Genomic DNA, 19,446 nt, shown 5'->3' with positions numbered 1-19,446 from the left:
AGGCCTGGGCATACCATGGCAGATTCCATCAACTGCTGCCTGTTATCTAATTGCAGATCAAGTCCTGCTACTACCTGCCTTGCTTTGTTACTTCCAAGAACGAGTGTCTCTGGACCGACATGCTCTCCAATTTCGGCTACCCTGGCTACCAGTCCAAACACTATGCCTGCATCCGGCAGAAGGGCGGCTACTGCAGCTGGTACCGAGGATGGGCCCCCCCGGACAAAAGCATCATCAATGCCACAGACCCCTGAACGCCAGACCCTGCCCCACCTCACTTCCCTCCCTTCCCGCTGAGCTTCCCTCGGACACTAACTCTTCCCAGATGATGACAATGAAATTAGTGCCTGTTTTCTTGCAAATTTAGCACTTGGAACACTTAAAGAAAGGTCTATGCTATCATATGGGGTTTACTGGGAACTATCCTCCTGGCCCCACCCTGCCCCTTCTTTTTGGTTTTGACATCACTCATTTCCACCTGGGAATTTCTGGTGCCATGCCAGAAAGAATGAGGAACCTGTATTCCTCTTCTTCGTGATAATATAATCTCTATTTTTTTAGGAAAACAAAAATGAAAAACTACTCCAGTTGGGGATTATAATTCCCACCCCTCTTGCTTCTTCCCCACCTCACCATCTCCCAGACCCTCTTCCCTTTGTCCTTCTCCTCCAATACATAAAGGACACAGACAAGGAAGTGGCTGAAAGGCCAACCATTTCAGGATCAGTCAAAGGCAGCAAGCAGATAGACTCGAGGTGTGTGAAAGATCTTACACACCAGGAGCTGCCACTGCATGTCCCAACCAGACTGTCTGTCTGTGTCTGCATGTAAGAGTGAGGGAGGGAAGGAAGGAACTACAAGAGAGTCGGAGATGACGCAGCACACAGGCAGTTCCCCAGCCCAGTGATGCTTGCATTGACCAGATGTTCCTGAGTCTGGAGCAAGCACCCAGGCCAGAATAACAGAGCTTTCTTAGTTGGTGAAGACTTAAACATCTGCCTGAGGTCAGGAGGCAATTTGCCTGCCTTGTACAAAAGCTCAGGTGAAAGACTGAGATGAATGTCTTTCCTCTCCCTTCCTCCCACCAGATTTCCTCCTGGAAAACTCTTTGGTAGATTTGGCCGGGAGCTTGCTTTTATGTAAATTGGTGAAATACACACATCTTACACTATCCACAGATATAGCCAAGTAGATTTGGGTAGAGGATACTATTTCCAGAATAGTGTTTAGCTCACCTAGGGGGATATGTTTGTATACACATTTGCATATACCCACATGGGGACATAAGCTAATTTTTTTACAGGACACAGAATTCTGTTCAATGCTGTTAAATATGCCAATAGTTTAATCTCTTCTATTTTGTTGTCGTTGCTTGTTTGAAGAAAATCATGACATTCCAAGTTGACATTTTTTTTTTTTCATTTTAATTAAAATTTGAAATTCTGAACACCGTCAGCACCCTCTCTTCCCTATCACAGGTCATCTGACCCCTGTCCGTCTCCTTTTCTCTGCTTCATGTTTGGGGGCCTTCCTTTTAACTGCCTTCCTGGCTTGGCTCAGATGGCAGATGAGAGTGTAGTCACGGGCCTGGGCACAGGAGGGAGAGCTGCAGCGTCCTGCCTCGGCTGGAGGGACACCTCTCCTGGGTGTGGAGACAGCTTGGTCCCCTTTCCCTAGCTTCCCGGTGGGTGAATGCCACCTCCTGAGATCCTCACCTCTTGGAATTAAAATTGTTGGTCACTGGGGAAAGCCTGAGTTTGCAACCAGTTGTAGGGTTTCTGTTGTGTTTGGTTTTTTTTTTTAAATAAAACTATAATATAAATTCTCCTATTAAATAAAATTATTTTAAGTTTTAGTGTCAAAAGTGAGATGCTGAGACTAGGTGATAATGTATATTTTACGGGCGGGGGGTGGTAGGATGGTGACATTGAACATGATTGCTCTCTGTCTTTTTTCAGCTTATGGGTATTTATCTTCTATTAGTGTTTGTATCTTCAGTTCATTCCACTTTAGGAAACAGAGCTGCCAATTGAAACAGGAGAAGAAAAAAAAAAAAAAAGCAGCAGACAACACATTGTAGTGTCTTGCACACACACAAGTGCCCAGGCAAGGTGCTTGGCAGAACCCCAGAGCGGGAAGGCAGTACAGGCATCGGGTTTCCTTGGGATCAGTTTCATTACCATGTACCTTTCCCTCTGCGGTCATGCCATTTGGCAGGGGGAGAATGGGAGGCTTGGCCTTCTCTGTGAGGCAGAGGCAGTGTGAGCAGAAGAAGCTGAGGCCGGCAGGTCAGTGGTTTTGAAGGGATGAGCCCAGACTTGATGTTTTGGGATTGTCCTTATCTTCACCTCAAGGTCTCGCATGGTGGGGCCCCTGACTAACCTACACAAGCTCCCTCCCATGAGGGGACATCAGTGTCTTCTCTGTGGGGCATCTGGCCATTCACACTCCCTGGGGTGGTCAGCCCCTCTCACACAAGGAGGAACTTGGGTGAAGGCTGAGCGTGAGGCACCTGACGTTTCCCTGCAGAGTCGATAAATTAGCAGAACCACAGCTCCATCTGTTAGGCTTTGGTGAGGAGGCCCTGGGCAAAGAAGGGTCTTTTGCAAAGCGATGTCAGAGGGCGGTTTTGAGCTTTCTATAAGCTATAGCTTTTTTATTTCACCCGTTCACTTACTGTATAATTTAAAGTCATTTATGTAGCTGAGACACTTCTGTATTTCAATCATATCGTGAACATTTTATTTTGCTAAATCTTGTGTCATGTGTAGGCTGTAATATGTGTACATTGTGTTTAAGAGAAAAAAAAAATGAAACCCACATGCCGCCATTTTCCTGAATCAAATTCTACAGTGGAATGGAGAGGAAAATACTTCTAGGCAAGCAGCTAGACTGGTGAATTGGGGGAACTAGAAGGAACTAGTAACTGAGACTCCTCCAGCCTCCTCCCTATTGGAATCCCAATTGTTCCTGGAGTAGGAAAAATGTTTAAAGTACATTCATGTTCTTGTTCTGTGTCACCCGGCCCTGGGCAGTCTACCATTTACTTCACCCCAAGTCCTGTTGCCCATCCAGTTGGGAAGCCATGATTTTTCTAAGAATCCAGGGCCACAGGAGATACAATTCCAAGTTCTCGCTGCCTCCTTTGGGCATCTCTTCTGCCTGCCAATCGAAGCTCCACGCCCAGGCTCTCAGCTCTCAGGCCAGTGCTCTGCTCTGTCCAGGGTAGGTAATACCGAGGCTCCTGTCTTTTACCCTCCCCTAGTTCCAGACCAGCCTCATGGTGGCAACATGGTTCTTGAACAATTAAAGAAACATGACTTTTTGTAATAGCCCTGTCTAGGGGAAACTGTGGCCTGCAGGAGACACTACCCTTCCGTGCCCCAGACCTCTGTCTTGCACGTGACAGCTGACAGTCTGGACTACCCCAAGATGGCTTCTGGCTACCTAAGGTAAACATGTCACTAGAGTATTTTTATCAGAGAGAAACATTATAAAAATCTGACGGCAAAAGCAAAACAAAATGGGGGAAAGTAAGGGGAGGTGGATATGATAACAACTTCCAAATTGACTCTTTGGAGGCAAGAGGAAGGGAAGAACTTGGAAAATAGGTTTTGCTTTGGGGGTAGGGGCTTCTTAGATTCTCCCAGCACCCGCCTTTCCCTTTAGCCAGTCTGCTGTCCTGAAACCCAGAAGTGATGGAGAGAAACCAACCAGAGATCTCGAACCCTGTCTAGAAGGAATGTATTTGTTGCTAAATTTTGTAGCACTGTTTACAGTTTTCCTCCATGTTATTTATGAATTTTATATTCCGTGAATGTATATTGTCTTGTAATGTTGCATAATGTTCACTTTTTATAGTGTGTCCTTTATTCTAAACAGTAAAGTGGTTTTATTTCTATCACACATCTGCTGTCTCTTGCCTTGTTGTGTTCTGACCGCCACGGGGAGTTATGTACACGCCAGCAGGCCTTGGAAGTCTGTCCCCAGCTCCAGGCCTGGACACGTCCCTCCCTCCATGCACTGCTACGGCCTGGCCCCACCCCGCTCCAGTCCTTTTCCCTTGCAGAAGGAATCTCAGGAGAGGTGCCCTGCCTTGACTTTGCTCCCTGATTCTATTGCTCGAGTCCTCCCTAGTTCTGCTGAATCTGGATCTATTAATACACCTGTACCTAATCACCTATTGGTGGTACAAGTACCCCCAGACTGCAGTCCTCACTCAGCTCTCATTGTTTTCTTCCTAAGAATCCCAACCTGGTGGAGGTGGGGAGGGGTGGCCTGCAAACTGCAGTCCTTGATGTCAATTGCCTGCTTGAAATTCCAAGTATGGCTTGGCCTAGTTGGGAACACCAGGAACTCATGAGGTCTCACGACAGCTGGCGACCTTTTCCCAGAGCTTATAACAACCTCCTTTCAGAGTTTACAGCAGGGCCTGTCACTGTCAATGGGCTGGGCTGGCTGCAGACCCCTCGCCCGACTTTCAAACTGCCACTGACCATGTTCCAGGTTTTCACCCTTGTTTTAAAGCTACTCCTACCATAGGCCAGGTACGGCACTTTATACACAGGATCTCATGAAATCCCGACTACTCGATGAGGTTGCTCCACAATCAACCACAGTTTTTACCTGAAGAAGTTGGGGCTCACAGAGATAAAGTCATTTTCCTGAGACCTAGTGTGTAGACAGAACTGGGATTCAAATTCAGGCTGGTCTGATAATGACCTCTGAATTTTCCCCACTGTAAGGATGCATACAGTAAGGAAAATCCAGGGTTTCGGGATATGCTGGGTTTCACATGTGCCCTTCTTATCTCAGCCAGCATGTTCTGGATTCTGTGACTCTTGCCCGATCAGATATAGGGGAAAGATCATCAATAGAAAATTCTGCTTGGTTAGAGTGATTCCTCCTGCAACCTGCAGTCCTAACCATCAGTGTCTTCAAACAGGACTGTCTAGCCAGCAGCCTGAGCTTGGACTCTACAAACAGCCACAGTAAGTCCCCAACTGGGACTATGGGATACCCTATTCATTATTCTGTTCCCAAAGACTCATTCCTTGCAAGGCCAAGTGCAGGGTCACGGCCTTGAATTCCTTTGACCAGTTTAAGAAGACCACCAACTATGCAAGCAGACATGTTTGCAGGCTCTTTCTTGCTGCTCAGACCTCCTCCCCACAACACTTTCTGGCTTCAGGTGGAGAACCCTTCACCTCATTCAAAAAGACATTCACCTCTTCCACCCAGGTATCCTCCAAATGGGAGGCTGTACCACATACTCTGAGCTAAGCCCTAAATGCTTCCCAGAGGAGAGCTCAGGTGCATTCAGAAATTGGAAAGTGAAGAGGACATATAAGGACACTGCCCTTCAACCACCAATGCAAATCAAATATTAATATTACTGCTTTTTATTAAAATATGAGTTGAAATCAGGTTCCACAAAAGGCTCAAGTAAAACAACATCTCACCTTGAAAACACCTTTTACCTTTATAACCAGCCTCTGGCTGCCCCCAGAACTTGTCCCCTGATTTGCGGAAAATCTCCAAGGTCCAAGGAATGTGGTACACCTTTGTCATTTGCCCTACTGCCCGAATTTCACCTGGAGAGATGATTTCCCTTAGGAAATCCAGGCACTCCCACAGGACACTGTGACTCCGCCTTAGAGTCTGCGTGGTCAGTGTACAACCCCTAGAGTCCACCTCCTTCATCCAAAGGGACTGAGGACAAGACATCTGTATTCACTCCACATCACGCAAAGAAACAGAGTAAAAAAGGGCACTCACCATTGGCTTATGGTTGGGGAAAAATGTTTGCTCCACAAGCGGGAACTTCTCAGGACCCAGGGAATGGAAGATCTTAATGAGTTGAGAGAACTAGGATAGAAGAGGAGAGAATGTTGATCAACCATTGTTACCCAGTAGGGCAAAACCTCCCACTTGATCTGAGGCCTCAAGCATCGACTGTTCTGAGCTGAGCTTCAGTAGGTGCTCCCTGCCTATAGGATAAAGACCAGATTCCTTGGCTGGACATTCATCCTCTCCATCATCCAGCCATGTTAACCCCTCCATTTCTGCCCAAGACCTAGTAAGTAGGCAGCACACTGGGTTCAGTTCAACCATATTTAATGAGCACTTACTACAGCCTCAGCATTTCACATAAGGTCCTTCTCCACCTGCTGATGTTCATGCCCTGCTCCTTGCTTGCAATGTCTTCTTTCTAGAGAGGCAGCTTTGCATGGTAATTGATGGTGTTAGATGTGGATCCAGCCTCCCTGGGTTCTAATTCTTGCTTTGCCACTTACTAGCTGTATAACCTGGGAAGTCAATTCAGGTTTCTGAGCTTTGGTTTCTTCACTTGTAAACTGGAGATCCAACCTCATGGGATTGTTGTAAGGATACAGTGTGCCAAAGGCAGTGCTTTGTTCACAGCAATGTTAAAATGCTAGGTGTTATTATTAATAAATATTTTCTCTGCTGTTGCAACCCCTCTCATTTCCAACAGCTCAAGCCACATTCCTTCCCACTGCTCTCCTCCTGCTTCAACACTTGCTTGTTTTGCCAGATATTAGCTATTGTCTCCAGAGCTCGAAGGTGAGCTCTATCACTATGCTTTATTATCGGAGCAACAAGCTGAACATGGGGGGCAAGGGCTGAGGGAAGACAGGCTGCAGGTACATGGCTGTGATACTAATGTCTTGCTGGAGGGAAGCATAGTGGGTGATGGGACCTGGAAGGGGGAGAGAGTAGGGAGTCAGGATGATTCCCTGGAGCAGACGACATAAGAGAAGGAGAAAGGGCCCTCCAGGTGTGCACTGAGACTAGTGTGTGCTGGAGACCCTCTGCAGCTGCCATGCTGTGGTGTCAGTTGCAGGTGATGATGAGAGAGACGAGGTCAAAGCGTGATCCATCACGGACCACCAGCCTTAAAGGCCTGACCAGAAAGCTTAGAATTCACCCAGAAGGTGAAGGAGAGCTGCTGGTGGATATAAGCAGAGAAGAGCAAATCAGATTCTGAACAAGGTAAAGGAATCAACTGGAATTTGTGGTCCCATGTGGATGCCCAGTGGCTAAAGGAGTGGCCAAGCTGACTTGGAGGTCACTCAATACTAAGAGCCTGGACACTGAAAACAGAGTAACTAGGAACTTTCTGCATCCGCCCAGGACTGGTTTGCAAACCCTTGGGGGGTGGCCTTCAGATGCAGCACAACAGGGGGTCAACTTGGAAGGTTTAGGAGAACTCGGAAATATGGAAAATGATACGTGTGTGTGGGGTCCCCCATTTTGCAGACAAGGAAATTGGAGTCCAGAAAGGGAGAGTTATTCCACAGGTAAGCACATGAGTTTGGAAGAGGCCTAGCTCTACCACTTACTACTAGCTATGTAAGCCTCAGTTTCCTCATCTGTAAGATAGAGATATTAGCACTCCTACTCATAAGGGTGCTGAGAATTAAACACAATATGCATGTTAAGGGCTCAGGATAGTGCACAGTTAGTTCTGATGAATGGTGGTTGCTACTATCGTCGTAACTGCAGAAAAAGGTGGGGAAGGGCTAACACTATCTAGGACCCTTTCCTAACAGTGGGACTTGAAAATCTTGGATGCCATTGGCCAAAAAGCCCAGTTAGGGCAGAATGAGAAGGAGACCAGGGCCATGACAATAGTGGTAAAGTCTAACCATACCTATTAAATTAATGCATGTAGCCATTCAGTAAGTACTGAGCGTCCCAACTCTACATGGAACTTGTTTCAAGTACCGAAGGCAGTGATAATTTTTACCATTTATTGAGTGTGTACTTTGTGCCAGCCACATTCTAAGCACTTTCATCTATTAAATCATAACCCTACCAGGAAGGCTCTATTACTATCACCACTTTCTAAATAAGGAAGCTAAGTTCAGAGAGGTTAAGGGGGTTGCTCAAGGTAGCACAGCTCATAAGTGGAGAAGCCCGGACCTAGGAATCTGGCTTCAGAGCTCACACTCTCAACTACGACCCTACACCACCGGGTGGTCACACAGAGAGATAGCAAAACACCACAGACCAGACAGCTATGAGCTTCACAGAGCACAATCTACATATCCCCCAGCTTCCACATTACCCATCCTCTTTCCATCCTTGATCTTCCCCCTTGTCACTGATCACAGGACATATTGCATATGTATTAAAGCACCACACATGCCCCTGCTCACTAGAATGTAAGATCTACGGGGCAGGGATTTTGGTCTGAGCTGTTCACTGCTATGTTTCTAGGACTTAGGACAGTACCGGAAACACAGTAAGTGCCCAAGAAGTATTTGTTGCGTGAATGAATAACTTCTAATCATAGAGACAGACAATGTACAAACGAATGGATGAATTTATCATTCTAGGTGGAGATAAGTATCTAGGAAAAAAATAAAGCAGGGTAAGGGATTTGAGAGTACTTGAGCAAGTGGAGGAGTGGTATTTTTTTTTTTTTTCTCTTTTGAGACAGAGTCTTGCTCTGTCTCCAGGCTGGAGTGCAGTGGCCGATCTGGGCTCTCTGCAACCTTCACCTCCCAAGTTCAAGTGATTCTCCTGCCTCAGCCTCCCAAGTAGCTGGGACTACAGGCATGCGCCACCACGCCCAGCTGATTTTTATGTTTTTAGTAGAGATGGTGTTTCATCATGTTGGCCAGCATGGTCTCGATCTCTTGACTTCGTGGTCCACCTGCCTCGGCCTCCCAAAGTGCTGGGATTACATACATGAGCTATCATGCTGGGCCGAGGAGTAGTATTTTAAGAGGTCTTTCTTATAGGTAACATTTGGATGGAAACTCAAATAAATGAAATGAATGACTGAAACTAAGGAATAAAAGAAGAGAAATTAAATGTTGGGTGTTGGGGATAGATGGCTCAAGTTTTGGCCTCACCACTCACTGAGCAAGTTCCTTAACTGGCCTGAAGCTGAGCTTCTGTCTCTGTAAAACGAAGGGGTGACACTCACTTCACATGAGAATGACAGTATGAGTGCCAGGTAGCATAGTTTTCTGGGACATAGTGAGTGCTCAATAAATGGGGTCTGCTGTTAACAACAATAATGATAGAATGTTCATAAAACAATATGGCACATCTTTATGACTAATGTTATAATGTAACACTATATCATAATATGTTGTTATATAATAACATGTTTTGTTATATATTAATAGTATATATTGTATCACTGTATTATATATATTACAAAGATCAATTATTATTACATATATGTAATATATCATATGTTACATGTAACATGTATAATATATAATATGTATATATTAATATATATGTATGTATTTATTATAAAGTTTTTTTTTGAGATGGAGTTTCGCTATTGTTGCCCAGGCTGGAATGCAACGGCACGATCTCGGCTCACTACAACCTCTGCCTCCTGGGGTCAAGGGATTCTCCTGCCTCAGCCTCCCAAGTAGCTGGGATTACAGTGGGATTACAGGGATGCGCCACCACGCCTGGCTAATTTTGTATTTTTAGCAGAGATGGGGTTTCTCCATGTCAGTCAGGCTGGTCTCCAACTACCAACCTCAGGTGATCCGCCTGCCTTGGCCTCCCAGTGTGGTGGGATTACAGGCATGAGCCACCGTGCCCGGTGTATAAATATTTATCATAATAATATATAAAATATCACATTAATATAATTGTTAGGCAACAATTCTAATAAGAGCCCTAGGATCGAAGTTCAGTTCAGTTGCTTAAATAAGAATTTTTACTACTGAGGTCTCCATGCTAGGGAGTGGGCTTGTCACAGAGTGGGAGGCTACCCACTGCCTCCCAGATCCCTCCAGGTCAGCCTGCCCTGTCACCTACCACCCAGGGCTTGCTGCAGAAGTTGTAGACAGAGTAGAGAGAGTTGACAGCAGGCAGCCCTCCATACTGCAGGCCGATGACCAGGCTGCGGTAATCTTCCCCCAGGGCCATGCTGTAGGCGTGCTGGCGGACCAGGATGAAGTCTGGCTTGAAGGATCTGCTGAGAGAGCCAAGAGCCGTGTTACCACACTGGGGCACTGATGAAACACCAGGGCGTCCGGCCACAGCTTGCTGGGGATGATAGTACTGACTGCAGGCCGGCAGCTTAGTTCAGAACGGGGAGAGGGTAGGGGATGAGGGCGGTTAGGTGCAAAGGCACAGCTACTCCACCATCAAGTCAAAGGGCTGGAAGCACATTCTCTCTCTCTCTCTCTCTCTTAAAGGCTCTTTCCTAAATTCCCTACATTGAATATATATTTCACTTGCAACCAGAAAAAAATATATCAAATAACTCAGTGAATCAACTGAGATTCTGCAAGGTACCACGCACTCTACTGAATGTATGTATTATCTATGGTGAGGACAACTGCCCTAGGAGGTGAGTGTTGTCATCAACTCCCATTTCACAAACGAGCACCCTGAGCCTCAGGAAGACTAGTTCAAAAAGATACGCTGCAGAGAGGCAGTAGGGCCGGGTCTGTGTAGCCTCACAGCTCCAGCTCTTGTTCCTGCAGATCTCAAATCAACCAACACATCTTGTTTTTTGTTGTTCAAGTAGCCACCTCTGGAAAGCAGCAAGAGTATGGATTTGATGGCCAAGTCCATGCCAGGCTATTTGCTAGGTCTCTCTACAGATAGGATCCTGATGAGTGCTCACAAACAGACTTGGGTAAAGGTCTGGACCATCTCCCTGTTTTATAGATGGAAACACTGCAGCCCAGGGAAATTATGAACTTTTCGAATCACAAAGCTCGGGAGCAGGAGAGCCGCATTTGAACTCAGGTCATCTGGCTCCAAGTCCACATGCTTTTGACTCCATCACAGGGCCCCAGGAGGATTCACACATTGTTTGATTCATACCGCCAAAGATCAAACTATTTTTGGATTCCTTACTTTTAAATCACACACAAAAAATCAGTCTCACTGTAGAAATGATGCTGACATTCAAAAGGGTATGACAGTGTTCGTATCACTCTGTGGTTAGGGTTAGGGTTAGAATCTTGGAATTACAGCAACAGAGTGATGGAAGAAGGAATGAAGGGAGACTGTGGGTGTGTCTCTGACAGGCAATAAGGTGCACTTACTGCTTTCTATTTTGCAGAGACAGGGTCTGGCTATGTTGCCCAGGCTGGGGCAATAGGGAGCACTTATAACCATTTGCTATTTTTATCTGATTTTAAAAGTAATACACACTCCTTGTGCATAATAAAATAAAAATTCCTTGGCATGTACAAAGAAGTAAACAAAGTACCCACAATTTTACAATGCAGAGGAAACTCCTCACAACCTTTGTATATACATTTTTGATCCAATGATCAATTTCAATGTATATAGTATGCATTCACATTCATAATTGCTCCATACTTTCTATTAGTTGATTTTAATGTTTTCCACATAATAGTATAGTATAAATATTTTTCTCTACTACCAAAAATATCTTCCAAAATATAATTTTTAATTTCTACACAATAGTTCACTGAATGATATATCATAATTAAGTCAACCAATCATTTACTACTATCATATAGGCTATTTCCAATATGTTACATACAAATCAGTGCCATTATTTTAAATTATTTTCATAAGATAGATCCTAAGAAGTGGGATTAATGGACTAAAGAGTATAAGCTTTTTGTAAGATACCCCAAAAAAGTCCCCTTTTTAAGGTACATCTCACAAATTGTTTTTGAGTGTCCATCTCATTACAGCCTCACCAGCACTGCAGTTTTTGAAAAATACTGTTTTTCAATTTGACAACAGAATTCCCCCTCAAAAGACACCCTGTATCCTGCTATTGTTTGAGTTTGCATTTCTCCGATTCTAGTGAAATTAAACACTTTTTATTAACCATCTGCATTTTCTTTTCTGTAAAAGTCTGTTCACATCCTTTTCCATTCAAAACAAAATAGGGCCTCTGGTTTCCTACTGAGGTGAGTTCTGTGTATTAAGGATACTGCCCTTTATCCATCATGTGTGGCAATGTTTTTACTAGATGCTTGTCTGTTTTTTTTTTTTTTAAATGGATGCGCATCTTAAAAAACAACACATAAATACATAGTCCATGACCCTCGACAATGAGACTTCCACTCCGCCCTGGCAGCGTGGGTTCCATCACAGACAGCAGTGGCAGTGAAGGATAAGACATCCTTCTCCATGAGGAAATAATGAAAGGTCTCTTGCCTCCTATTTTTTCCCCCGTTGCTGAGAATTCATAAGAGAGACATGGGAAAAACAAAGAATACCAAACCTGGCTATCTAGAAAAGGAGGATGTCCTTCCAAGACGACCTTCCAAGAGGAGAATCCCATGACTTGTTTTGGGATGCTCGACTCTGGCTCCAGGTATTATGGTGCTCTCTCTCTCCAGGGCTTCCAAAACTCACCTCTAAATCAGAACCTTTCTGATTCCTCAAAATAAAAGTAGCAGGCAGCTCCTCGTTGTCTTTACAGATTTGGAAATCTACCTCAAGATCCCATATTCAAAGTGCTCTTGCAAAATTATACATCACTCCTCTGTTTTAAACCCTCAAAAGGCTTCTCTCTTTCTGACAAGAGATCATTAGCACCTTATCATGGCTACAGGGTCCCACATGGGTTGGCCCCTGCCTGCCACTCCATCCTCATTTTCTTCTCTTTTTAAAAAATTATTATTTTTTGAGACAGGGTCTCACTCTGTTGCCCAGGCTGCAGTGCAGTGGCGTCATTACACTCACTGCAGCCTCAAACTCCTGGGCTCAAGCAATCCTCCCATGTCAGCCTCCCAAGTAGCTAGGACTACAGGTGCGCACCACCACATCCAGCTAATTTTTTTTCTTTTTTTTTTTTTTTGTAGAGATGAGATTTTGCTGTTACCCAGACTGGTCTTGAACTTCTGAACTTAAGTGATCCTCCTGCCTCAGGTTCCCAAAGTGTTGGAATTACAGGCATGAACCACCCTGCCCAGGCTTCCATCTTCATTTTCTATCTTTCTCCCCTCCCTCACTGCCACGCAAGCCACACTCACCACCTTCCCTTCCTTCAATTCCCTGGATGCTCTTCTCCCACACTGTGTGTAGGTGCCTTGTCCTCAAAGCCATCGTTCTATCTACTCTATCAAAATTTGCCCCAACCCTCATTTTGCCCTATTTTCTTTATTCATGGCTCTGTGACAATTTTATTTCTCCTGTTTGTTTGATTAGTTGCTTAACTGTCTAGTTCTCTTCTCTAAAGATGTCAGCTCAATGGGAACAGAGGACTTGACTGTCTTGAACAAAATAGGCCTTAAAACTGTTTTTAAATGAATGATTGCATTAATAGATGCATATATAAACACATGAATAAATGAATGAACATGATGTGAAATGGCCACTGGAAAGGTGATGGATCACTTTCCCTGTGGTCCTAGAGAAAAAAACTAGACTGATAGACAAAGTAGCCAGGAGACAGCGAGTTGCCCCTTATAGGGCTGCCTTACAAGGTAACAAGTAACACTACGAAGAAATTCATAACCACAGGGAATTCAAGTTGGCTGCCATGACCTCTTAAGAGTATCAGATCTAACATGTGAAAAATAACCACTTCCCATGCACAATATATCAGGTCAAACCAGGCATGTGTTATAGTTTGAATTCTGCCATTCACTGCTACAGAAGGCACAGAGTCCTTCTTGAAAGTCTAGGGTATGATGGATTTACAATGCCCATAGAGAAATTACTGACTTGAGCTGGGCAACCTGTGGCATTCAGTTCCTCCCTCTGTACCCAGCACCCCAGGTTCTCCATCTGGCCAGGGGGTGGCCAAGTCCTGCAGTCACCCCAATATTTAAGGTTGTGACGTCCAGTAGTTACCAAACCCTGACAGTGGGCCAAGCACTCTGGCAAAGGTTGGAGATCCCAAGATGACAGGGATGATTCCTGCTTTTAAGAAACTCACAACCCAACAGGAGTTGGGTCCAACGTGCCCTAAGCACTTTTTTTTTTTTTTTTTTTTTTTTTTTTGAGAGACAGAGTCTGGCTCTGTTGCCCAGGCTGGCGTGCAATGGTGCGATCTTGGCTCACTGCAGTCTCCGCCTCCTGGGTTCAGGCAATTCTCCCGTCTCAACCTCTGGAGTAGCTGGGATTACAGGCACGTGCACCCGCACCCGGCTAATTTTTGTACTTTCAGGAGAGACAGGGTTTTGCCATTTTGACCAGGCTAGTTTCAAACTCCTGACCTCAGGTGATCCGCCTGCCTCAGCCTCCCAAAGTGCTGGGATTACAGATGTGAGCCACTATGCCCGGCCAGCATTTGTTAAATTAACAAAGGAGGGAGTGAGTGGGTGAGTGAGCGAGTGAGTGAAATAACTGAGGCATGTACAAGGGGCAAAGGTGGCCCAAAGGATGGATTCAACTCTGTTAAGGGATGAGTGTGAGCAAGTGTGTGCTGGAAGGCTTGGTCTTAAGAGCCGAGGTTTGTCAAGTGGGTTGGGCTTGGAGAGTATTTCAGGCAGGGGGAAGACACCTGCGACTGAATGAATGTGCCCTCGTGGTTGGGGGTGTAGTGGACTGTGCTGGTTTTATCTGCTCTGTACCCCTCCTTTTTCTAGAAACAGAGCCCATGGGGAAATCCTCTCTGATCAGAGAACCACATTTTCCTGGGCTGTAACTGGTCTAAGGATGGAACCCCTGATGTAAAATGGGCCTGTGAGAACATTCTCAGGCGTGTTGTATCTGAGCTACGGAAGACAGGAGTGGCCAGCGACACTGAAGTAATGTAAGCTGGGCTGATGGGAGACCATTTTCTGTGACATGAAGAAATCCCATTTGTAGTAGAAGTGCCAGCTGGGAACAGAGGTAAGGAGGGAGGCAAGACACCTGTCAATATTAGATGAGCCAGCCAAATGCAGTGGCTCAGGCTTGTAATCCCAGCATTTTGGGAGGCCAAGGCAGGCGGATCACTTGAGGCCAGGAGTTTGAGACCAGCCTGGCCAATGTGGCAAAAACCCATCTCTACAAAAAATATATTTAAAAAAATTAGCTGGGCATAGTGGCGCACACCTGCAACCCCAGCTACCTGGGAGGCTGGGGCACAAGAACTGCTTGAACCAGGGAGGCAGAGGTTGCAGTGAGCTGAGATCATGCCACTACACTACAACCTGAGCGACAGAGGGAGAATCTGTCTCAAAAAAAAAAAGAAAGAAAGAAAAAGAAAAAAAAGAAAAGAAATCCCCCAACCCTTTAAGCCCCTTCCTTGTCTTCCTGCCGTGGAGTCCCACTGAGCCCATGACCTGGGTCTCTCGTGCCTGGGTAAGGTCTCCTTTAATCTCACACAAACTGGCACATCCTGGCCACAAGCTGTAGCTGGGTTTTCTTGTTATATCACCTTTAACCTTAATATGAGCTATAATATTTGGGTTCCTGATCCCAAGTCTTTCTCAGAAGTGGCTGTTGACGCTTGAGAGGAAATCAAGGACAAGAAATAATTAACGGTAAAGATGGGACAGGTGACGCGTCACTGGGGGATTACTGAATGCTTCCGGCAGCGTCAAAAAGCTGGAGGCCAGAGGTGAAGTGACTCTTAACCATTGGAGAAGTGTAATAATTCCCCCAAATATGCTGAGGCCTGTGGTGGCAAGAACAGCTCTTGGCTGGGCTTTGCCTGAGACCTAAGTTAATGAGCAGAAGCCTCATTATTCTCAGTCACTTGACCACTATTTCGTAACTGTCCCCTGGTCCCCAAGAGCCAAGTTGGCAAAGGGTGATGTTCATGCTGATTTTGTTCACATGCTGAGACCCATCACACCCAGAGTTGATTCCAGCCAGGCCTGGGAAGGCTCCAGGCTTTCTGACGTCCATGTCAACTGGCAGAGAGACTTCACGTTTTCTCTTAACTGTCTCCACACTCTCCCTAACACGCCACCTTGGAAAGCTCAACCTTGGGTAGCAAATCTGGGGGGAAGGGGACACAGGGAACCAAGTAAACCAGCGAACGGGGATGGGGAATTCAAAACATTGAAACAAGCTCCATGCTCCTGCAGACTTAGGGTGATCGCTATTCTGTAAGGATCAAGCCGGGGAAACGTGCATGCTTTGCAGATGGAGGGGTTTGAATCGCCCATATGGAAGGACTTTGGGAATTAGTGATGCTTCCCGCCAGCCCGAGGACTGCAAGAAATTAGCCCAGGCCAAAAAGAAATTAGGTGGCAGCCAACCAAGAATCTGGTGAGGAGCAGACAACAGGATGCAGGAGGGAGGCCTGTGGGGCCCCCACGGCAGCTGCCAGATGCACACCGGTGGGGAAGGGGCCCGGTGGGGTTTACAGACAGCCCGGCTCTCTGTTGAATCCGGGGGCCCTCTTTGTAAAGTGCTAGGAGGTTAATAAAACACAGACACGAGTTGCTGGAGGAAGGAAGCTTCCTCGTCTCTTGTTTCAGCCTCAGAATCCTGGGATCTTTATCCTGGTCTCTTCCTTCCCTGTCACTTCAGAGACTAAATCCGTGAATCTCTGTCCTTGCTCTATCCTATTCCTCCTGGTCACCCTGGGAACCCCACATGTTATGGGTTGAACTGTTGTCCCCAAGAAGATATGTTGAGGTCCTAAGCACTGGTACCTGTGACTGTGACCGTATTTGGAAAATAGGGCCTTTGCAGATATAATCAAGTTAAGATGAGGTCAGACTGGAGGAGAGTGAACCCTAACCCAATGACTGATGTCTTTGGGAGAAGAGGGAAATTCAGAAACTGACACACACAGGGCAAGAGAAAGCCACACGACGAGGGAGTCAAGAGATTGGAGTGATGTGTCTACAATACAGGGAATTCCAAGGATTGCTGGTGACCTTCAGGAACTAGGGAGTGGCAAGGAAGGATCCTCCCCTGGAGCCTTCAGAGGGAGCATGGCATGGGAGTCTTGATTTCAGACGTCTGGTCTCAGAATAATGGGATAATGAATTTCTGTTGTTAAGCCACCCAACCTGTGGTGCTTTGTTATAGCAGCCTCAGGAAACTAACACACTGCATGTGCCCACTATTCCCTTTTCTAGTATCTTTCAGGACTTGCTGGCTTCCTTTGTTCTGGTGTACAACCATGCATGGCCCCGTTCCCCACTTCCTAAAACAACCACCCTGACTTAGTCTGTTTGGGCTGCTAGAACAAAATATTATAGACGGGGTGACTTATAAACAACAGAAATTCATTTGTCACATTCTGGAGGCTGGGAAGTCCAACATCAAGGCACCAGCACACTTGGTCTCTGGTGAGGTCGCCTTCCTGGCTCTTCACTGTGTCCTTACACGGCAGAAGGGGCAAGGCAGCTCTCTGGGGTCCCTTTTGAAGGTCACAAATCCCATTCATTAGGGCTGATGACCTCACGACCTAATCGCCTCCTAATGGCCCTACCTCCTAATCACACTGGGGGTTAGGATTCAACATAAATTTTGGGGAAACACACATATTCAGACCATAGCAGACCCCAACCATAAAAAACCCTTCACTTCAAGGTTCCAAATTGACTGGCAGTTAAATCGTATTCATATTTACATAAAAGAAGGAGGAAGTCAACAAATTGATAAATGCATGGAGATTTGTTTGGATGGATGTTCACCAAAATGCTAGCCTTAAAGAGTGAGATGGGAAATGGGAACTATTACACTCTTCTTCATACTTTTTGGTACTGCCTGCATTGTTTAAAAAAAAAAAAAAAAAGAGCATAGAGCATTTTTACAATCAGGAAAAAAACAATGAGGTTATCTTCATTCTGGAAAAAAAAGGAAAATGTAACAATGAAGTCACATTATGGAAAATGCTTATGGTACAATTTCATGTGACATAAAACAATAGAAAAGAGGACCTGTTTTATGACTAAAGCACTGTCAAAATGATAGGCCTGGAAGGAGAGATGGAAAACCACTCATTTGTTAAGGTAGTCAGGTGGCAGGTGATTTCTCTTCTTTTGAAAATTTCCATTTTCATGATATCGCAGTTTGTGCATTTACTAAAACTTTTGGTTGGTACACATGCATAAATAGATAGATAAATAAGTAGATAGATGATAGATAAAGCGATGGCAGATAGATGAGAAATGATCAATCAATCGATAGACAGATGATAGAAGACAGTAGATAGATGATAGATAGATAGATAGATAGATAGATAGATAGATAGATAGATAGATAGATAGACAGACAGACAGACAGACAGAGATGAGAAATAAGTCCCCTGCACTTGGCCTTGCAGCTCTAACTAGTCATTCCCCTTCCTCTGTCCATTGCTATGCCTGTTGGACGAGGCAGTCTGTGCCTACTGGCCCCAATTCCAATGTGCCCTCTGCACCTGGCTGTTAGCCCCTTTACACCCCAATACAATCGCTCTGAGGTCACTTCTAAGTGTGAAACCCCCAGATCAGATGGCTTCTTCTGTGTCCTTACCTTATCCAATTTCTAATTACAACTAAAACACAATGAGGCTCTAGTAAAATACAATGGGGCTCTAGGCCCTCTGTATAACTTCACTCATTTAAACCTAACAAGGAAAACCTACAATGAATCCGAGGCACAGAGCAGCTAAGGAACTCGCCAAGGTCACGCAGTTATTGGTGATGGAACCATGAGTCAAACCTCACAGCCTGTTGGCTCTAGAGTAGGGTTTCCCAACCTCAGCACCGTGGACATTTTCAGGCTGGATAATTCCTTGTTGTGGGGGGCTGTTCTGTGCCTTGTAGGATATTAGGAGCATCTCTGGCCTCTACCCACTAGATACAGTAGCACTCCCATGCCCACTTGTGACAACAAGCAATGTCTCCCGCCAATGCCAAGTGTCCCCTGGGTGGAAATGCACCCTGCTAGAGAAGCCCTGCTGCAGAGCTCCTCTTGTTCTCTGTGGCTTCTGAGGCATGATCACTGTCCTCTTCCTCTGCAAACCTTTTCCACCTTGCCTCGAAGACACTCTCCGACCTTGCTTCCCAACTCCCAGTTCCTTCACTGTTTTCTCCCTTACTGCAGCTCTTCTCCAAGGCTCAGTCTTTGGTTCTCTGCTTCATGGAATCATCTCCATTCAGGGACTTCCCTTACCTTGTCCTCAAAGGCAATAATGAAAGTGATTCAGATTTATAAAGCACTTCCTTGGCGCCAGGAATCATTTTTAGGATTTTACTTATGTTATCTTTATCCTCACGATGACTCTACAAGGTAGATACGATAACAAAAGCTTCATTTTTCAAGAAACAAAGGCATAGAGAGACGAAGCACAGCCAAGAAGGTGTCCACCTGAGACCAGAGTGCAAGTCTTTGGGCTTCGAAGTCTGTGGTCACAATCACCGTGCAACTAGCACCTTCCACCACCCTGAACCTCCCATCATCACCTCCAACTCAACGTGACTGGACCCCAAGTCACCAGCTTCCCCCAAAGTGGATCTGAGGACTTATGTTAAAGGTCTGTCATGCTCCCAGGAACTGGGCATCCATCACCCTGAAGTCATGTGCAATTCTTTCCCTGACATTCCTTAAGTAAGGAGC

The 19,446-nt window shown here is 45.5% G+C and overlaps 2 protein-coding genes across 8 annotated transcripts in view; one reads left to right on the top strand and one right to left on the bottom strand.

Moving 5' to 3' along the window:
• TIMP3 (TIMP metallopeptidase inhibitor 3) overlaps positions 1-3,906 on the top strand; it is a 61,685-nt gene extending 57,779 nt beyond the window's left edge. The window contains exon 5 of the mRNA XM_045364294.2: positions 57-3,906. Coding sequence (XP_045220229.1) covers positions 57-254 — 198 coding nt within the window. The 3' untranslated portion in view covers positions 255-3,906. The remainder of the gene's footprint in view (positions 1-56) is intronic.
• Positions 1-19,446, bottom strand: part of SYN3 (synapsin III) — a 548,186-nt gene that overhangs the window by 354,666 nt on the left and 174,074 nt on the right. For 4 of the 7 annotated variants that reach the window (XM_005567484.5, XM_015457272.4, XM_005567482.5 and 1 more), the window contains exons 5-6: positions 9,820-9,979; positions 5,779-5,868 (exon numbers count right to left, since the gene is read on the bottom strand). In XM_005567484.5, the coding sequence (XP_005567541.1) occupies positions 5,779-5,868; positions 9,820-9,979 (250 nt within the window). The remainder of the gene's footprint in view (positions 1-5,778; positions 5,869-9,819; positions 9,980-19,446) is intronic. The other 3 variants (XM_074003894.1, XM_005567485.5, XM_074003895.1) reach the window with 1 other exon arrangement.

This window comes from Macaca fascicularis, chromosome 10 (genome assembly GCF_037993035.2).
Source record: "Macaca fascicularis isolate 582-1 chromosome 10, T2T-MFA8v1.1".
NCBI lineage: Eukaryota > Metazoa > Chordata > Mammalia > Primates > Cercopithecidae > Macaca > Macaca fascicularis.
The sequence above is the reverse complement of the archived record's forward strand: the minus strand, read 5'-3'. Positions and strand labels throughout refer to the sequence as shown.